At 45.1% G+C, this 15061-nt stretch overlaps 1 protein-coding gene across 2 annotated transcripts in view; it reads left to right on the top strand.

The window, feature by feature from the left end:
* Nucleotides 1-14927, top strand: part of LOC106602651 (tau-tubulin kinase 2) — a 32311-nt gene extending 17384 nt beyond the window's left edge. The window contains exons 8-14 of one of the 2 annotated variants that reach the window (XM_045717930.1): nucleotides 506-663; nucleotides 878-1088; nucleotides 1196-1422; nucleotides 2938-3550; nucleotides 6698-7057; nucleotides 8051-9075; nucleotides 9315-14927. In XM_045717930.1, coding sequence (XP_045573886.1) covers nucleotides 506-663; nucleotides 878-1088; nucleotides 1196-1422; nucleotides 2938-3550; nucleotides 6698-7057; nucleotides 8051-9075; nucleotides 9315-9807 — 3087 coding nt within the window. In that variant the 3' untranslated portion in view covers nucleotides 9808-14927. The remainder of the gene's footprint in view (nucleotides 1-505; nucleotides 664-877; nucleotides 1089-1195; nucleotides 1423-2937; nucleotides 3551-6697; nucleotides 7058-8050; nucleotides 9076-9314) is intronic. The other variant, XM_045717933.1, reaches the window with a different exon arrangement.
* The last annotated feature ends 134 nt before the right edge of the window (nucleotides 14928-15061 follow it).

Raw genomic sequence — 15061 nt, 5'->3', positions numbered from 1 at the left:
AAAGAAGGATTTTTAAGCCTTGAGACAATTGAGACATGGATTGTGTATGTGAAAAATGTAAGTGCCTTTGAACAGGATACGGTAGTAGGTGCCAGGGGAATTAGTTTATGTCAAGAACTGCAATGCTCCTGGGTTTTTCACACTCAACAGTTTCCTGTGTGCATCAGGAATAGTCCACCACTCAAAGGACATCCAGCCAACTTGACACAGCTGTGGGAAGCACTGGAGTCAACATGGGCCAGCATCCCTGTGGGGTGCACAATTTAATATTAGGAAGGTGTTCCTAATGTTTAGTGTACTCAGTGTCTTTTTGCAGAATGACTGACTGTCTACATAATCTTGGATTGTCTTCAAAATGTCATAGCAAAATGTCATAGCAGTGAGTGTCTGAATGTCTGATCCCTCTTGGAGTACGAAGTATCAGTCAGCCAGTCAGTCAGTGAAGTCGTACAAGCCCTTAGGTATCTCAGGATATGACATCATGTGACTTCCTGTTGTGTTGTAGCTGCTGATGTCAGTGTTTGACAACAGTATGAAGACCTACAACGTGGTGGAGAATGACCCGTATGACTGGGAGAGGACTGGGTCTGATGGCACTCTGAGCATCAACGCCACAGCCACCACACCACAGCACCACACACGCCTCACGCCTGCACACATGGGGTAAGAGACTGGGAATCATGGACTAGCTGTTTGAAAGTCCACTGAGGGTTTAGGGGTTTCTTGTCTCTTTCACGGTCGCACACTGGTTTTAAAAACAACTATAACTTGTTTACAGAATGAATTAATGAATTAATCTACCTGTTGAATGAATGGATGAATCTTCCAGTTGCTGTCAGTTAGTGACACCATAGTAACATCTACTCTATGATTCCAGAATGGCGAATGCGTCCCTGGTCCCTGGGGACCTGGCGAGGGAGAACACAGACGACGTGCTGCAGGACGAGCAGCTCAGTGACAATGGGGAGAACAACCCTCTTCCAGACCGCCTCCCTGGATCCCCCAGCATGCCCCGGGCCAACCAGGAAGCTGATGTCTGGGAGATGCTGGACCGTGACCGCAACCGCATCCGGACAGCTGTCTGGAAGGTATATACACACACACACGTGAACACACCCACACACACGTGAACACACACCCACCCACACACACCCATATCCCTTACCACTCCATCCCCTGGTTCCATCCCCACCAGGCAGCCACAGAGGAGGAGCACAGCAACAACCAGGGGGGTCTCCAGAGCCCACACGCCAACCCCAGTCTGGGCTCTCCTGTCCGGGTACACTCTGAGATGGTGGGGGCCTCAGGGCAGGACGGTGGTGGTCCTCTGCTCAGGAAGCTTCGTAACATCCACAGCTTTGAGCTGGAGAGGAGGTTGACCCTGGAGGCCAAGCCCAGCCCTGAACGCTTCCTGGAGGCATGGTCAGTACCCTTACTAACCACCTGTATCTCTATACTTCTACACTATTACTTGCAATCAGGAATGGGACTTAGCTGAGAAATAAATATATTAGTACTAGAAAGCTGGGATCCTCCTCTTTTTAGTGGCAACCATCAAAACTCTGCTTTCACACGGGATTGCATGTAGAAATGTCTGGGCTCATAAGAACACTTATTTCACTTCACGCAACACTGCATGAGGAGCAGCCTCTCGCTGCGCGACAGATGATATTCCAGCTAAACTCTGTATGCCGTGGACTCTCTAACCCAGTTCCTGCAGCTACCTAGTGCTTAATTTTGGGAAACTAAGTGAAATCTGTTTTGGAACATCGACAGAAACATGTTTTCCCAACTAAATATATTTTATTAAGCTGTTGACAGCCCCTCTCTCTCTCTACGCGCTCGAGAAAGGAATGAACAAATTCACTATAATTGTAGACAAACTACTCTGTAAGCCGCCCTGCGCAATCCGTGAACCAACATCATCGACTTGGCCTATACGTTCTCTCCCAGACTCATGGATAGAACGTTTGGAGCGGAACATAAGGTCATCCAGTATGCATAATAACAGTCCACACTCAAAGGTGATTACTAGAGTTTTGTTGAATTTTGTGTATTAGGCTATTGTATAGCAGCACAATTGTTATTTTAATTCAGGCTTTTTGGGGGGGATTGAGCCCGTATAGACCTATGCTTATGTATAAACTCTAAAATGAAATGGGTGTTCTACATGCAACTTCTTAAATGCTTAGAATGAATCACCACTTTAGTAAGAGTCCATTTCGTTGCGTATCCAATTGGTAGTTACAGTCTTGTCTCATTGCTGCAACTCCCGTACGGACTCGGGAGAGGCGAAGGTCGAGAGCTGTGCATCCTCCGAAACACGACCCAACCAAGCTGCACTGTTTCTTGACACAATGCCCACTTATCCCGGCAACCAGCCGCGCCAATGTGTCGCGATGGGACAAGGACATCCCTGCTGGCCAAACCCTCCCCTAACCCGGATGACACTGGGCCAATTGTGCGCCGCCCCATGGTTCTCCCGGTCGCAGCCGGCTGCGACAGAGCCTGGACTCGAACCCAGAATCTCTAGTGGCACAGCTAGCACTGCCATAGACCACTGCACCACTCGGGAGGCCCTAGATGATGTGTTTGTGATTTTCCATTGTATTTGCATTGATGTCAGAGTGGTTTAGAGGGACAACAGAGACCTGAGTACCAGACCATTAGTGACCTGATGATCGTTAGAGTTGGGTACTACCAACGCATCAGTGCCATTCATGTCAAAGCGCATAGGAGATTACCGTGACTCAAACGGTCACGTGGAAATTGACTGCGGTCATGACTGCAGGTGTGGAGGTAATACGGTCACCGCAACAGCCCTACTCCTGTCCTGTCTTTTCTGAATGCCCTGACTTTAAGTTGCTCTGCATAAGAACACCTGCCAAATGACTAACATGTTAATGTCTTTCTGTCTGTCTGTCTTTCTCTCTTCAGCTCAGTGAAGCAGCAGGGTTGTGGGCAGCAGCAGCAGGAGAAGGGGTCTGAGGTGGGCCAGGGTCTGTCTGTACCCGCTGTTGGTGCCACAGCGCTAGGTCGAGCTGGTGGCTCTGACCGAGTCTGGCACTACGATGAGGAGTTCATATCTGGTGGTGGCACCAACGGTAGCTCGCCCAAACCTGTCTCCCCTCACTCCCCTGGCTCCCTGGAGCAAGGCGAGGGGGCACCCAGCAGCGGAGGCTTCGTGGCCCTCAACCTGAGCTCCGGCAGGGGGGAGGTGGACTCCAGGGAGTGGGTGATGGTGGAGAGGCCCAGCGAGTCCCCAGGGACAGGAACTGGGGCGAAGGCTACGACCAGCCCCTCTGAGGAGGAAGAAGAGGACCTGGAGGTGCTGAAGGTACCCCTGGGGGCAGGGGAGGGGTCAAGGGGGAGCCCAAGTCCTGGTCAGGTCCATGGGGACAGGAATGGGAACCTCCAGGGGTCACCAGGGTCCAGGAGAGGACCCCCTAGAGTGGACAGGCTGGAACTGAGTGTGGGACACCCGGGAAGCCTGCCCCCCATCACCCCGACTAGCCCTGCTGAGGGCCTGGCTGAGGGAGTACTCACACAGGTAAGGACCTCATGGACTAGTATTACACAGTTCACTGTAACACACTTCACTATTATATTACATACCTCACTGTAACACACTCACTATTACATACCTCACTGTAACACACTTCACTATTATATTACATACCTCACTGTAACACACTTCACTATTATATTATATTACATACCTCACTGTAACACACTGCAATATTATATGACATACCTCACTGTAACACACGTCACTACTACATACCTCACTGTAACACACTTCATTATTATATTACATACCTCACTGTAACACACTTCACTATTATATTATATTACATACCTCACTGTAACACACTTAACTATTATATTACATACCTCACTGTCACACACTGCAATTTTATATTACATACCTCACTAACACACTTCACTATTATATGACATACCTCTGTAACACACGTCACTACTACATACCTCACTGTAACACACTTCATTATTATATTACATACCTCACTGTAACACACTTCACTATTATATTATATTACATACCTCACTGTAACACACTTAACTATTATATTACATACCTCACTGTCACACACTGCAATATTATATTACATACCTCACTAACACACTTCACTATTATATGACATACCTCACTGTAACACACGTCACTACTACATACCTCACTGTAACACACTTCACTATTATATTACATACCTCCCTGTAACACACTTCACTATTATATTACATACCTCACTGTAACACAATTCACTATTATATTACATACCTCACTGTAACACACTTCACTATTATATTACGTACCTCACTGTAACACACTTCACTATAATATTATATTACATACCTCACAGAGACCACTGCTGTAGCTAAGGATTGCTTGATGCTGGAAATCTGTGATTTGAGCCATTTTGAACATTATGCACTATTGTCTAATCTACTATATATACATTATTCACCCCCTTGTAAACACACTTCACTAGTACATACCTCACTGTAACACACTGCACTATTATATTACATACCTCGCTGTAACACACTTCACTATTATATTACATACCTCACTGTAACACACTGCAATATTATATTACATACCTCACTGTAACACACTTCACTATTATATGACATACCTCACTGTAACACACGTCACTACTACATACCTCACTGTAACACACTTCACTATTATATTACATACCTCACTGTAACACACTTCACTATTATATTACATACCTCACTGTAACACACTTCACTATTATATTACATACCTCACTGTAACACACTTCACTATTATATTACATACCTCACTGTAACACACTTCACTATTATATTACGTACCTCACTGTAACACACTCACTATTATATTACATACCTCACTGTAACACACTTCACTATTATATTACATACCTCACTGTAACACACTTCACTATTATATTACATACCTCACTGTAACACACTTCACTATTATATTACATTCCTCACTGTAACACACTGCAATATTATATTACATACCTCACTGTAACACACTTCACTATTATATTACATACCTCACTGTAACACACTTCACTATTATATTACATACCTCACTGTAACACAATTCACTATTATATTACATACCTCACTGTAACACACTTCACTATTATATTACATTCCTCACTGTAACACACTTCACTATAATATTATATTACATACCTCACAGAGACCACTGCTGTAGCTAAGGATTGCTTGATGCTGGAAATCTGCGATTTGAGCCATTTTGAACATTATGCACTATTGTCTAATCTACTATATATACATGATTCACCCCCTTGTAAACACACTTCACTAGTACATACCTCACTGTAACACACTGCACTATTATATTACATACCTCACTGTAACACACATCACTATTACATACCTCGCTGTAACACACTTCACTATTATATTACATACCTCACTGTAACACACTGCAATATTATATTACATACCTCACTGTAACACACTTCACTATTATATTACATACCTCACTGTAACACACTGCAATATTATATTACATACCTCACTGTAACACACTTCACTATTATATGACATACCTCACTGTAACACACGTCACTACTACATACCTCACTGTAACACACTTAACTATTATATTACATACCTCACTGTAACACACTGCAATATTATATTACATACCTCACTGTAACACACTTCGCTATTATATGACATACCTCACTGTAACACACTTCACTATTATATTACATACCTCACTGTAACACACTTCACTATTATATTACATACCTCACTGTAACACACTTCACTATTATATTACGTACCTCACTGTAACACACTTCACTATTATATTACATGCTTAACTGTAATACACTTCCCTATTAAATACCTCACTGTAACTCACATCACTATTACATACCTCACACAGGTAAAGACATATCATGCAATGTTCACTGAAAGTGTAATACACCTTACACAGAACTAGACACGGTAGGATACTTCATTCATCTGGGTCAACAGTATCATCTTGCTGTGGATTGAAGTGAAATGTGATTGTGATCACTCATGTCATGTGAGCTTTTCTTGTGTGAGCTTGGTAAAGCTACAGATACTCCCCAGACAATGGTTTTGTTTGAGAGTGGCTGTTGCTTGAAAGGGCACTTTGATTTGCATTTGATATCATTATTTGCTCTTAATTTACAACTTTCGTTTGCTATGTTGATTTTTCTATGCTTGAATTCTTGTCCTGGGTTGGCCCTTTCACAAACGGTGCTATATGAAGAAATAGATTGTACACTGACTCATGAGATTCCTCTAAGGAGACGTTTTAGATCTCAAGATTCCTCCCACCTCGCCGCCCGCTCCCTCAAAGTTTTAAATATATGCTATACTCCTCCTTTCTCACCTTCACCCCCACCCCCATGCCAATCCGCCCATTTCCCCCACTCTCTTCTCTCCCCACTCCACCTTCACCTCTTCCCATTTCTCTCCCCGCACTCTACCTGTTCAAACCATCTCCTCTTTCACCACCTTCCCTCTTTTCACCCTCCCTTTCATCACCTCTCACTCCACACTCCCTCCCCTCCTCCTCTCCCATCCCCCTCTCCCTCCCTTCCTCTGTCCCTCCCTCCTTTCCTTTCCCCCCTCCTTCCCTCTCCCCCTCCCCCTTTACTCTTAGCTCCCCACCTCTCCTCCGTCCCTGCCTGAGGAGGTTTTGGCCAGGACGTCCAGTCCTCTGCTCCTGCGTTCCCCCAGCCCGCACACCCAGACCCTCCTCACCACCCTGTCGGACCCCCTGCACCAAAGGGACCCTCCTGGAATGAGGCACAGCTATTCAGCCAACCACCACCACCAACAGCACCTCCTCCGTCCCACCTCCTGTTCCTCCTGCCACGCTTCCCTACCTCAACCACCTCACCCCGGTTCCACCCGTAACCAATCGCCCACCGGGCGCAGGAAACTGCCCGCGATCCCGGCGGGTGCCGCCAACAGCAAGTTCCCTTCCGTTATACGTATCACACGTGCACAACTTCAGCAGGTGATGACCAAGCCGCCCACTCTGCCCTGAGGCCACTAACCAATCAGTCGTATCTATCTTAACCATAACACACCGCCTACCTTCCTCCCTCAGCTATTAGTTACTTACCGTCCTTTTTTACAAGTTTTGTTTGGTTGTTCCATTTGCTTCTTTTTTGTTTCCTTTTGCTGCTAGTGCGTTTGTTTGGCTGTTGTGTTGTTGTGTTGTCATGTTGTTGTGTTGTCATCAGGCAGGCTGCTCTCTCCAGGGAACAGCAGATCATTGTGATGCAGACTGAGCACGCTCAGACCAATGTGTCCTCGTGTCAGGGGAAGGATTTCGGTCTATTCTATTTCAATTCCTTTTCAATTCAGTCAATTCAGAATGTAAACTGAAATTGCACTTCCACTTTTCTTTATTGAAAAGCGATGTTGAAAATTGGAATGTCAGTTTCCTTCCTGAATTGAACTAGAATTGAGCCCAACCCTGCTCAGGGAGCTTTCTGATTGGAGTATGTGTGTGTTTAGAATGTGGAGCCATGACAACAGGTTACGTGACAGTAACTTTTGTTTTGGTGATTGTCTCTGTCTTTTGTCCTTTTCTCTTCTCCTGTTCGCTCTCTCTTTTCTAAAAACTCAACCTGACCCTCTCTTTCTTTTACTGACCCTGACCTCTCTTTTGTAGTCCCATGCATGGTTGTGGAAATGTTTTTGTTCTTGTTGCAGACCTGGGTCAAATACATGTGTCAAATACTTGAGGGGTACTTAGTTTAGCTTTCCAGGTAGAATGGAATAGTCCCAAAACGCCAAGCTAAATAAAATACATGATCTATACTATTTGACCCAGGTCTGTCTTGTTGCTGGTTTGATACTGACTAACAACTTAACTGACATTGCCTTGATCTTAATTAAATCCTTTCACATGATCTCTTACAATGTTGCCATTTGACTCTATTTCTCTCTCTCTCTCTCTGTCTCTCTCTGTCTTTCTCCCTCTCCCCCTCTCTCTCTGTAGTTGACAGCTCAGCGGTCCCAGTCAGGCTCAGACAGTGCTCCACATTGCCTCCAGCTGGAGAGACGAGGTGAAGCAGCAGCTGAGGCCAAGCAGCCGCAGGATAATACTGCTACCGCTGATATCCACTCCTCCCAGGGCCAGGAGCGCCTGCCCAGCCCTAACCACACCTTTATCCAGCCTGGCAGCCAGCCCGGCAGTCCCACCACTCTGGATGACCTCCTGGCAGATACCCTGGTCAACGGAGGAGACACCAACACCCAGACCCATACCAAAGCCCACAGTCCTGTGCCAAGCCGAATGTCTTCTCCTCACTCCCCTCGCTCTCCCGTTTCTCCTAATTCTCCCCGTTCAAATTCTCCACGCTCCCCCCGCTCCCCCCACAGCCCAGTGTTAGGGCTAGTCAACGGCCATCTCTCTCCCCCAGCTTACGGCCAGGGGGATGGCAGCAGTGGAGCCTTCCCAGAGCTGAAGGACCATGAGAGTGACCAGCCCCAGCCAGACAGGGGAGATGGGGTGGAGACCAGTGACCCAGCCCCAGCTTTAACCCCCTCCTCCCTGCCCTCCGCCCCACGTAGGGACCCCTCCCGCAGGCTGAGCCGTATCCCTGTCCTGGAACCCTCCAGCCTGCTGGACCTCCTCCCCACTCCTGGCTCTGCCATGGAGAAGCTGCTTCAGAAGAAAGCCCACCACCACCAGGGAGGTCACCACCCAGCCCCCTCTCCCACAGCCTCTCCCTCTCTCTCCCACCGCGGCTCCATCATGGCCTCACTCCCCCGCGGGGAACAGCTGTCCTCCGCCTCGGACCGCTCTGAGACGGCCGATGAGTCATTCCTGGGCTCACGCTCCGACCGCCAGGGGGATGATGCCCCCTCCCTGTCCTCCTCCTCCAGCCCCCTGTCCCGTAAGAGCAGGATCCCTCGCCCCGTTAACCTTCCTAACCCGGCCCCAGAGCAGGAGCGAGCTGCACAGTACCTACCACGCCCACCCCCGGGCAAGCCACCCAGTCGCCCTGCAGTGGAGGGCAGGTAATATAACTCTTCATTATTAGTTTTTATTATCGGTCTGTGCCATCTGTCATAGTAGCCTGGTCCCAGATCTGTTTGTGCTGCCTTGCCAACTCCTATGGTCATTGTCATGCCAATGTTTGGACACAAACAGATCTGGGATGAGGCTACTATCACTCTCATTCTGCCTTAATGATCTCAATTGACAATGTATATCTAAAGTTCCAAACCCATTCTCCATATTCCATCCTCCACCCAAGGCTGAGGCGTTACCGAATTCGAGCGGGCAGCACCAGCGACTCAGACCTCCTGACCTGCCTGGCCCAGCTCATGCACCATGGTCATGGTGGTGGTTCTGTCCGCGCCTCCCCCCACCACGGCCGCTCCTCAGCCCAGCACGGAGGCTCCCGGATGGGCATATGTAGCCTGACCAGCTCCCCCCACCACCACCGGAGCTCCAGCGCATCTCCACGCAGCTCCTCCTCTCTACAGCGCTCTGTCTCCTCCTCCCCCTCCCGCCACGAACACCGCGGGGGAGAGAGAGGAGGAGGCGTTTGTTTCGGTCGGTCCCGATCCCCTCCTAGCTTCTCCGGGTCTCCCCCTCCTCCCCGGCGCTCCTACCCTCACCACCAGGAGACTTGCTGCGGTCGCCAGGCCCGCACCGGCCCCTTCCACCAGCACGCCCCCAGGGGGAAAGTCTGCAGCCGCGAGGAGAGAGAGAGGAAGTGCTCCAGCAAGCTGAGCAGCAGATAGTGGCCCACTGCTCCAGCTCTGGTCCAAGCTTGGCCCGTAGGAAGCTCTTGGCCTATTTATTAAAGTGTATCAGGGTAGGAGCAGGTCCCCTCTGTCCATGTAATCTTATTCATGAAGTACGCAAATAATAACAAATCACTAAACTTATCCTAGATCAGCACTCCTATCCTGAGATGCTTTGTGAGTAGACCCTGGGGGTCAGTGTTGTTGCCACAGCAGAGGGTGGGATGTTCGTACAGACCAGACGATCATGCTCGGGATCGATGAAGACCTGAGGCCTCTGTCAGAGAGTACTGAACTTAATGCCCCTCCCCCTCTCCTCCCCGTTCAGTTTCTCCCCACACCCCGCTGTCCTCTATCTCTTTCACTTGTAAATCCTTCACTCTTCCTTCTCTTATTCCTTCCATTTTGTCATTGTTTAGTCACTCATTTATAAGCCCACTTTAAGCGTTCATACTTCCTTAAAAGTATCCAGATGCGTCATGCTGTGTGTAAAATGTAGGGGTACTTACTTCCCTCATCTCCTCTGTGAAAGTGAACACACTTCGTTCAGATTACCCTAGGACGCTAATGTTGGAAATTCAGTGGATGAGCACTTATGTATTAATCACTAACCATGATATTGGCTTGTTCTATTGTGTTTCCTCTGTACTGACCTAGGGAGCGCAGTGCATAGCAGGCCTACATGTATGGTCATGAAGCCAGAGAAATGTACACTATCTACAGATCCTATTTATTTCTATTTTGACGCGCCTGTCGCACCAGTTACACACTCTCTCTCCGTCTTTGACTTCAGATGTACTGTATAGCGAGGGTTCTTTATTTCAAAGGCATCTAAAGCGATCGATCGATCAATGAAAGAAGTGATCATTTTGAGTGATCCTTCCTTTAATACAATCGTATAGTGTGTGTGAGCTCACACACCTACTTGTGCCTACTGTGTTGATTGATTGATTGATTGATTGATTGATTGATTGATTGATTGGGGGAACCTAAATGTCAAAGTAAATGTGTGATTGAATACTAGTAACTGGGCCTTGATTCCCTTTGTATGCTCCTCTTGAGAAAGGAGTCTGACTTTGCGTCCCAATTCTTTACCCTTCTGCCCTGGACGTAAAAGTAATGGTGTAAGAACTATGATGGCAACCCTCCCTAGCCTTGCCCATGCTTACACCAATCCACTGATTGTAAATGCATGGATGGGAGGGAACTGCACATTTGGGGAGAATTGGGACGCAGCCTGCTGATAACTTATGGTACTCTTTATAACAGTAGTAGTGAATACAAGGCAACACTAAGTTATAATGATTATTACGGTATAACAAACACTTGTCTTAATGTGTGCCTTGCCTTGGCACTTTGGGCAGCTCCTGGTTTCACTACAAAGTAGGCTACGATTCTTATTTTTACAAAATGACCCCCTGCAAAAATTGTGCCAGCTGCAAAGACAGTCCTCTTCATGTGAGTGTAACATTATAATATTCACTACAAGGAAAAGGAAGCAAAGTGAATGTTTTTATTTTATTTATTCAGACATTATTTTAAGAAAGGGAATGTTTTAAACTAAAACTTCCATATCCTGTTTGTCTAAATTTTATGACAGGTCCAATATTTATGTCACATAATGTCATGCTATTTATGCCATATAAATATCATGTATCACATACCAAATCAGTGTTTCAAACTTCCCAAAGGATAAAAAAAAAACGTGCAAGAGAATGTTTTGTTTCTTTTGTAATGACATACTGTATGTTGTGTGTACTTTTACCTCAGAGTTAATGTATTGTTTGAGAACCAACCACATTTTCAATGAACACTATCATTTAAAACCTCCCTCACCTGACCTTTCTTCTACCTACTAAACCCCCCCCGGCCCCCTCTAGCCTGAAATCCAGAACCGGTTTTGTTCTGACATTCCACTCCTTGTACTCTGTGTTATTGCCCAACATTGGAATGAAAAGGAGTAGCAAGGAGTGGAATGATAGCAGAAACCAGCTGATACACAGGCTACCCTCCCCACCCCTCTGCTTGTAAGATACTGTAATATAACTAACTACTGCTTCCAGCACTATTACTCCTTGCATGCGCTGCCTACCAAGAAAAGAGAAAAACCAAACAATCAACCAATCAGTAAAGTAAGCAGCATACCAGTTCCCATAATGCATTGTGAATGTCTGAAAGGGAATTCTTCTTCTTGTTGGATAGTACCATATGTATTTTGGTTGGAATATTTAATTTGTTTCGTTTTCCATTTCTCCTCACAATCTCAGTCACTCTTCACTCTTATCGTCCCAACTGGTCCACAGCATTGATCTGCTTTTCTAGCTCTCCAAATGCTCATAATACTAGGACTACTGCACTGACTGATTGGGTAATACTCCTGAACAAGGATACTCCTAAAAAGGTATCTAATGTATTTATTTTACATCTGTTTGATTGGCTTATTATCATGATGTGGCACATGCATAGTAAAGTATGTAAAGAGGAAAAGACTTGCCTGGAGTATTTACATTATACAACCTAGGCTTGGGTGAAATACCGACGGTATAATTTTTAATACCGTTTAAAAAAAAAAAAAAAAAAAAATTGTTTTTATTTGGGGGGAGGGGATGGTGGCCACGCCACTGCTTATAAGTTAAGTATAGCTATAAGAAATCTAAAATGTGTCAAGTAAATGATATCCAGCTCAGGGCTCCAGCTATGCATTTAGTTTCCTAACTTGCTAGCTCAGTGGCAAGATGTCAAGATCAAGCTTCTTGGTTATAACAGAGACATTCAACTCCCTCCTGGATCAAGATCTCTGTTGCCTAAATTGTTTTGTGCATCAGAAAATACCCACAAGGTGCACAAAAAAAAAGTACAGCGCCCCTTGTGAGCACTTCCGGTAATACTGTATGTACAGAAACGGTAAGACGCTATGAAAATCTAGTTACCACCCAAACCGTATACAACCAATATGCAGTGGGAAGATATCTACTATACCACTGCAGTATGATATGGACTCCATTGCTCTGTCATGATATACAGTACTGTATGTCAAGTGAGTTGTTTTACTTGGTCCATTGTGATAGACTGTCTTGGTACCTGGCTGCATACAGCCTGGTGGCGTTCCAGGTTGCTTACATTGCAGACAAGCTGATACAGATCTGATTCAACTTAGATCTCTACAAATGTGGGCGTAGTGTTTAACATGGCGGGAACCCCATCAATTACTTCATGATCTGATGATCTATGCAACATGTGGGCAACCTTGAAAAACCCCTGTCTCACAGGGTCGTCACTATCTGGCCAAGTTGCAAAGTCATAAGCCCTAGCCTATTTCTACAAGTTCTCTTTTTAAAATCTTGTTTTAAACCTAACCTTAACCCTAACCTCAGTGCTGACCTTATGCCTAACCTTCAATTAAGACCAAAAAGCTAATTCTGTTTTTCTGCAGCCTGCCCATCTAGTGGGAACCGTTTCACAGAGCAGCTATGATATGACTTATCACCAAGGCTAGACACAGACAGTGTTCAGTCAGTCGGTCGCCTTAATCTTGCCTCTTCTCTTCCCTTGGCTGTGTAAGCAAGGGATGACTGAACTGTGTCTGTCTGTCTGTCTACTCTGTGCTGAGGATCACTCCACTGCTTAGCCACCATGCTACTGTCACTTTCTTCCATAGACTGTATAGGGTTCTCCCGAGTCCCTTTCCATCCTTAACAGGTGTGTTGTCCGTCCCGTCTTGCCTGCCTTTACAGATCTGTGGAAATGATTTATCCAGCAAATTAGAGGCAGAGTATTGGTGTTTGACTTTCATATATATAGCTTTTCTTTCTGTGGGCAGCTCTGCTCTTATTGGCCAATTTGATCCAATCAAGTTGTCCATTGACTGGACAGAATGTTTTGAAGTCACCGTCAGTAGCCAATAGCCATTTGACCACTGAGCTGTGTCTGGATTCTGGATTCAGAAATTAGTTTGAAGGTGTTTTAAGGTGTGTGATAAAGCTCTGTTTTTACATTGAGATTGCGATACGAATGTACAGTACATATACAGTAGTACCACACCAAGCAGCGAGTGATCTTTTCAATTCTAGGTTATATTTGGAACTTCCATAAGCTAACTGACTTCAGCTGTAGTTGCTCAAAATGTTTAATATATATATATATACACCTGTAATAAGTTTAATGTATTTATTTTTGAAGGTCATCTTGATTAACCGTAACTTATTGCTTCACTAAAGGCTTTAATAAAAGGAAAGTGCTAAAGGAATAAAGAGTGCTGCTGATTTGGGGAAAATATCATCAATCCATTCATAATATTTGTATTTTATTGTTATTATTGCACAAACAGTGGTATATTTAAGCAATAAGGCCTGAGGGGGGTGTGGTATATGGCCAATATACCACGGCTAAGGTCTGTTCTTAAGCATGACACAATGCGGAGTGCCTGGATACAGCTCTTAGTCGTGGTATATTGGCCATATCCACAAACCCCCCTGTTGCCTTATTGCTATTATAAACTGGTTACCAACGTAATTAGAGCAGTAAAAATAAATGTTTTGTCATACCTGTGGTATACAAGTCTGATATACCATGGCTGTCAGCCAATCTGCATTCGGGGCTCAAACCACCCAGTTTATAATGTTACTTTTTGGACTGAGATTATGATTTGCCACTGACTGTATGGTGGTGTGATTGTAAAGGTGTCACAAATGTGTCATAGCCTGCCTGTATCTGTGGTCCAATGATTGTACTCATTCATGGCCACAGATACTGTGTTTTTGGGCCAATAGGCCAAATGTAAAAACAACAACAAATTGATTTATTGATGTATTGGGTAGTGATGCTCATCATTGAAACCCATTGCCTGTGTGACTTCAGTTTTAGATATTTCTCGAAATGCTTCACGTTTTAGTCCTGTGTTGCAATGTAACGGTTTTGAAATGTATGTACAGTCACAAGGAAAGAATGTAACAAGAGGAGGATCGACATTGTACATAACTGTAATTAAGTATGCTTATTTTATCATTTGTACCATATCAATGCCTTGTACAGTGTTTTTTTCTGTTCGTTTACAATTATTTTGTATTTTATTTTTATAAACTGGTTATAAATAAAATACTCATTCAGCATGCAGAAAACACCTGACTGTTTGCCTATTTATTTTATTTGAGAAATGGTCTGCACAGTGCACTATAGTAATGCAAATGTTACATTTGCCTAGTATTTGCACGTAATATTGGAACCGGTTCCTGTTTGAGTGCTGTTTGCACTT

This window comes from Salmo salar, chromosome ssa01, assembly GCF_905237065.1.
Source record: "Salmo salar chromosome ssa01, Ssal_v3.1, whole genome shotgun sequence".
Taxonomy (NCBI): domain Eukaryota; kingdom Metazoa; phylum Chordata; class Actinopteri; order Salmoniformes; family Salmonidae; genus Salmo; species Salmo salar.
This window is presented reverse-complemented; position numbering and strand designations above follow the sequence as displayed.